Source organism: Etheostoma cragini, chromosome 7 (genome assembly GCF_013103735.1).
Source record: "Etheostoma cragini isolate CJK2018 chromosome 7, CSU_Ecrag_1.0, whole genome shotgun sequence".
NCBI lineage: Eukaryota > Metazoa > Chordata > Actinopteri > Perciformes > Percidae > Etheostoma > Etheostoma cragini.
This window is the reverse complement of record NC_048413.1, coordinates 17,406,271-17,412,336: the sequence shown is the minus strand read 5'-3', so window position 1 is coordinate 17,412,336 and position 6,066 is coordinate 17,406,271. Positions and strand designations below refer to the sequence as shown.

General features: G+C 43.3%; 1 protein-coding gene across 8 annotated transcripts in view; it reads right to left on the bottom strand.

Annotated features, from left to right (window-relative positions):
* The window catches only part of casz1 (castor zinc finger 1), a 156,463-nt gene that overhangs the window by 21,565 nt on the left and 128,832 nt on the right, over nt 1-6,066 (bottom strand). For all 8 annotated transcript variants that reach the window (XR_004657388.1, XM_034877632.1, XM_034877629.1 and 5 more), the window contains 6 exons: nt 3,164-3,296; nt 2,711-2,774; nt 1,585-1,748; nt 1,171-1,293; nt 745-1,065; nt 447-645 (listed from right to left, as the gene is read on the bottom strand). Coding sequence is in view for 7 of the 8 variants with exons in the window: in XM_034877632.1 (XP_034733523.1) it covers nt 447-645; nt 745-1,065; nt 1,171-1,293; nt 1,585-1,748; nt 2,711-2,774; nt 3,164-3,296 (1,004 nt within the window). In the remaining variant the exon portion in view is untranslated. The remainder of the gene's footprint in view (nt 1-446; nt 646-744; nt 1,066-1,170; nt 1,294-1,584; nt 1,749-2,710; nt 2,775-3,163; nt 3,297-6,066) is intronic.

Here is a 6,066-nt window from a genome sequence, read left to right as displayed (position 1 = left end):
GAGGGACTTTTTATGAGAGGGGTGATTTTCGACACATTAATGAATTAATTTAAAACGGTTTTCCAAATATGGGCTCATGAGAGCAGACAGGGACTGCCATTTAGGTTTCATTTGCGAAGCATTCCCCTGATTTTTGCCCTATTCCAGACAGCCTTGTTTACTGTGCAAGTGACAATGATTTATTGGGTAATATCAGCTAAATTGGCCTTTTCTGAGAGGAGAATGCGGCAGTCAAAATGACATCATTGACATATAAACAGGCATTACTGGGCTGAGTCGACTGTCTTTTTCAGCAGAGATGGAAGACGGGGAGCGGCGGTTGTGAAAGCCTTGAGTCAAATAACCTCAAATACTGGTCTAATAGATAGCATACTTCATGCTTAGAAACCTCTGGGAGATGACTGAAGGGGATTCAGCTCCTGGCTGAGTTACCAAGCTGCACTCACCTGGTTGGGACAGAGACACTGGAGAGAGTAGTAGGAAAACTGGTCACGGACGTTGACCAGGTTGTTGTTGGGGTTGATGTGGTCCAAACAGTGGGACTCAGCCTTGCCAGACGTCTTGCACACATACTTGCAATTTCCAAACAAGCAGTGGAAGTGGAACTTGTTTGAGTACTTACAGTCAGTAGCCAAACAGGGATCACTGGATGAATAAAAATGGAAAATGTAGTTTAAGAAACACATGGTTGAATAAACACACTGTACTGTAATGTAATAAGAGTCAAATTAGTGTTTCTCCTACTTTTCCTGAAACTGCAGGAAACCAGGTTTGACTTGAGGTTTAGCATTCTCCAGAGAGGTAGTGGCCAAAGGGGAGTTGGCCGGCAGGTTTGGCATTGAGGCCGACATCTGAGGGATGCTGCCGGTCAGCTGCTTCCAGGCCAGCAAAGAGGGGGGAGGAGAGCTGTAGCCACCAGAGGAGGTGAGGTGGGCCACATCCATGGAGGGATTGTTGGCCATAGAGATGGGGGCAGCAGGCTGCAGCGAGGCTCCTTCACTGGAGTCCTTGCCCTCACCAAACTGAGGCTCAGACTTCACTTTCAAGGTGGCCCGGAGGTGGAAGCTGAAAAACAAGATGGGAGCTCATTTTTACGTTGATCGATGAAATCAAAAGATACAAAATGTGGAAAGGGTATATTTTGTGATTATAAACTAGTCGAACACTCACTTAGCATGTTTTATGGCCCCATCCACAGTGCTGAAGAGTGCACCACAGTCCTCTACCAGGCAGTGAAAGTGCACTTTCTGAAGGAAGTCGCACTGAGCCTCACAGTAGTCATCTGTGTCAAACCTTTACATAGCAAGACAATGAAGATTGTAACTGTACTGCTTGCTCAAACAAACAGAAAACGCTAAGAGGTCAACTGGGCGACTTGTGATCCGGCAGTAAGTAATTAATTTCAAATTCCTGCAGGACCAGATTCATTATGTTTCAGGGGGTTTCCACTGATGCAATATGTGAGGAATTGTATTTACAGAAAATGGCCTTCTATGTTCAGTACTTTGAAAAACTCTGTTTTCTCACTATCAAAATGAATCAGTCAAGTCTACTGTAACTAAGTGAATCAAACATGTTTCATACCTGCGGAGGTATGTCCTCCAGATCTCAGTGGGTTTTTCTGGCAAGGGCCTCTTCAGCACTCTGTTCAGATACTGTGCTGCCTCCGAGCTGTTGCTGCCCTGGCTTGCCTCCAGCTCTGTCTTCAGGTTCATGGCGCTGAACAGGGCAGGGTTCACCTGTGACATCTACAAAACACATAGCACATAAACAACCAGCTGCTGGGTTAGCTGGGCATACATAAGCTGGGCACTTGCATATGTTAGTGAGAGTGTGAGCGTTAACACACACAAATGTTTTGGCGAAGCAAAAAAGCACAGCCAGATTTACAAACATCCAGGCTTTTGCTTGACTGCAAGCCAAGCGTGTTTGCTAAGCGCCCTCTGGGAGCAACTGTTAACCCTTTTATGTGATGTGGTGGCTTGAATCAAACCCCTAAAAGCTGACATGACATGAGGAGCTGTTGGACAACAGGTCTTCAAGCTTCACTGTCTGCATTTAATGACTGCTTTGAGAAGAGCAACTCTGAAGTTAAGCTCTCCTGGACAGAGGTTAAAAAAGACGACGTGTGTGTCTGTGAGTGGAGGGGAGGGAGGAGGTCTTGACCAGTTAGCAAGGTAAAAAATATATATAATGGAGGCTGCTCTGTCATTACATCATGAATCAAACAGCCAGGCACATTTGTATCAATCAGTTAAGATGTATGACAAAGACAATGTTCATTTTAATCTTCACCAAAACATAAATTTCCTTACGCTAAAATTTAGACTTGGTAAAAAATGAGGGCAGTGCCTTCCTGTTGTTTTTTTCTCCTGTGACTTTTTAATCAAATAATTTACAAACTCTATAAATAAATGTAGAGCAAGGTGGGGGAAGAAAAAGTATAAAGGAGGAGAAAAAATGGACGGCGAATTCAAAACAGCTCATCAAAAAACAAACATCTCTATATATCTGGCATGGCACCCAGCTACTGCTTCATTATATTAATTTGTGAGAGGTGCAGTGAAAATTACACGGTATGAAAAATGGCTGGAAAATTTAAATGATACAAACTCATCTTATTAGCGGTGAAACATTAAAAAACAAACAGGCCCCTCCGTGTCCCGCTAATTTGTCTTGGGATGAAAGGCGTTTGATAGATGGATCTTACCTTATTCATAAGCGAGGATAAAAGAGATGTATTCCCTGGTACAGGGTGTCCGTTTGATTCATTACTGGAACAAGGAAAATGAACAATGTTTAGTCAAGATTTGCATGAGAACAGTAAATATTACTATTTATCACACAAGGTGTGCCTGTATAATGAAGAAGAAAAATGCTGTCTTCTTAGGATATAAGATCTACTGTGAGTTGGAGGGAGGATTGGAGTTGAGGGTTTATACAAACATTCTTCTCACACAAAAATTGAGAAATATGTTGAGAGTCTTATAATTGTACGCACAGATATTTTTGATAAATAATTGCGAACATAAACCTGGCTACCAAGACTGTAGATATCATCTATCAATCAGAGAAGCCTTATTCCCTTCTTGATTTATTTTGTGAATATATGAGTTGAATTTGCTACAAGAATCAACCCTCTATGTGCCATGCAGCTGTGTACCTGTGGTCTTTCTTGCTCAGGTCCAGGCTGTGCTCCTGTGTGGAGTCTTGGGAGGCCCCAGAGTTGATGTCCATTGGCTCCTGCTTCACTTGAACCAGATTGAACTGGCTGGCTGAAGCCGGCTGCCCATTCCCTGAGGATCAAGCCAGAGACGCAGATGAGAGAAGTGACAACAAAGTTATTGTTGGTCAGCATTATTACCCTATGATGAGATGCAATCTGACTTCTGTCCTGGCCTGAAAAGAATACTTGAGTAATAATTATTGCAAAATTATGTCAGGCTGTCAAGCCTTTTAAATTATGATTGAGAGGCGGGAGATATGAGGGAAAAAGACTTCTTTTTCTGCAGCACTTGTCACAACTCATTTGCCAGGCTGACTCTTAACTGGTCATTAAGTGAGATGCTAATGCTGAGGGAAAGTGGCAGTCTCAGATTGGCCACCCCCCTTCCTTCCCACCTTCCTAGGCTGCTCGTTGGCCTGACAACGGACGGCAGCCAATGCCACAGAGCATACCCACAAGGAACAGGGGTGCTATGTCGGTCAGATTGGAGCTGACAGCCAATCAGATTGGTTCAAATAGCATGACCTCTCGATCACATTCTCCTCCAAATAAGTATTCAAAGCTGCGTGTGGAGACAAGAGCTCTGGGATTAAATAAATAAAGACCAGAGGACAATGTGGGGTAAAAATGCTGACAGGAAGGTGAATTTTGCCCCATCCCCTGATCCCCAAGGGATTCAAATATTAATATGTCCTGGGGCTACACAGAGAAAGCTAGGCTTTAACAAGACAATAAGTGGTGTTTTTTTTTTTTTAAAGCGGGAGGGACGACCCTAGTGTAGCTTTTAGACACTAAGACTGAGAAGCACCAGTGGCCGTGATTGGTTTGGTGATGAATTTGTTGTTTAGGAATCAGGGCTGGTGCTGAGGGATAGTGACAGGCAAGGTCGTGGGCAACCAAGTGTGTGCCCTTGGCCCTCAGCCTGGTGAGGCTTTTCTCCTTTTTCCTGCTGGAGAGAAAACAAGACCAGCCTACGTCAGGGAGAAACTGACCAGAGTTCCCCCCCCCCCTTGCTACAAGATGACCCAAAGACATATCAGGCAGAATAGGAGTGGAAAAGCAAGTCTTGGGCCTTGTCAGCTGAAAGCTTGGAGATGGGGAAGTGTCAGTGTCAGTTCGGTTTGACAATGGCTGAGGTTTGAGGGGCTGGAGAGGGGTTGGGGTGGAGCTAAAGAAAAAAAAACAGCAGTCAAACATTTTGCGTCTGGTTTGAGATCACTGAATGTGTACAAGTTTTGGTCTAGCGCTCCTTCCCTCCCCCCAACTTGATAAGAGGACACCCAAAATTAACTAGCCAGACAGATCCTGCCTTGTCATTAACAATTAAATCAACTCTCAGACCAAATGAGTACACATTATATCAAGAGCAGCCACTCACTATATGATCTACATGTGATCATCAGGCAGATTAAAGCGTTATTTCACTATATCGGAGGATAAATGACTTTTTTTAGAGTGTATTACAATGCAAAAGTCTATTATTCTCTTGCACATCATGAAGTTATTTTTCTATCCACTTTCCAGAGAGGGAGAACAAATGAGTTTGACTCAAAGCAGCTTCTTTCTGGAAATTATCCAGGAATAATGTATCACCATGTAATTACTCCGGATAAGATACAGAGCTTGTGAAAGATCATTTGTACTGTGTGTCTAATTAGTAAACCCTTCAGATACTTGAATCTCTGGGAAAAACACTTAGGGGTAAAATAGAGCGGAACATTGATATACAAAAATATACTGAGAAAATACTGAAAGCAGAAACAGGAAAAATACAAAATTCACCACAGTATAGGCTAAGTTTCACAACCCTACGAAAAAATAAACACTGTGAAAAATAGCCACAAACACTGACTTTTCTCACACCTTTTTGATAGAGAAGCACAAACCACTTCCTCCTCATTTAAGCCCCAAATGTCCTGTTCACACATTTAATGAAGCAAATACGAGAAACAAAACTGAAGTTGATGCTCCACGCTGTATCTGCACTGAACTTTTACCATTAAGTATGTGATTGAGACAGAGGAGATTATTTCAGACCAGCTTTATTATTATTATTATTATTATTAATTATCAAGCAGAGAGATCTGAGTTGCAGCCTCTCAGTGAGACAACGAGAGGGGTGGTGAAGGCACCATCTGTGGAGGCCCCACCCTCGGTGGGGGCCTTCCCAGTGTTTAGACTACCTGCTGGAAGCCCAGAGGTGGAGCTCAGGCTGACAGCCTGGGCTCAGCTCGGCTCCCCGGAGCAGCTGCCCTATCTCTCTCCCAGGGCCTGTCCTGCTCCAGGAACACCACCAGGAATTGTAATCCTTCCTGGTCCCAACATCCGGAGACTCTCCCCCTTGCAGCCCCATTTACAATCCACACCCCACCTGCTCATGATCAGCACAGGAGGCCCCGCTGTTACTGAATGCGAGAGCGTGCTCTGCAATGCAATATCATTTTAATGCTTTAACTTCATTTTCATTTTCAGAAGCTTTGTTTAGAGCATTATGATAAACATAGACAAGGCAATTACCTCCAAAATTTATGTGAATTGTGTTTATGCTAAACAGATATTGACATGTTTTTGTGGGAACAGAAGGTTTCTAGAAATTCAAAAAGTGTGTCTTTGCTGATGCATGCAAGTGTGTCTGAGCTCTTGTCTCAGTGAAAAAAGCCTCTTTCTCAGCTCTGGTGCATTGAGTCATTTCTGCCTGAGCGATTTCTGTTTTTTTTATCGGTTTGCAAAGAGAGTACAAAAATAAGGAGTACACCCAACATTTTTTTGTTCTTGCAATTTCTGAGCTTAATTTCATTCCACCTCCATTTGCTTGAAACGGGCACAGACATAGATAAGAG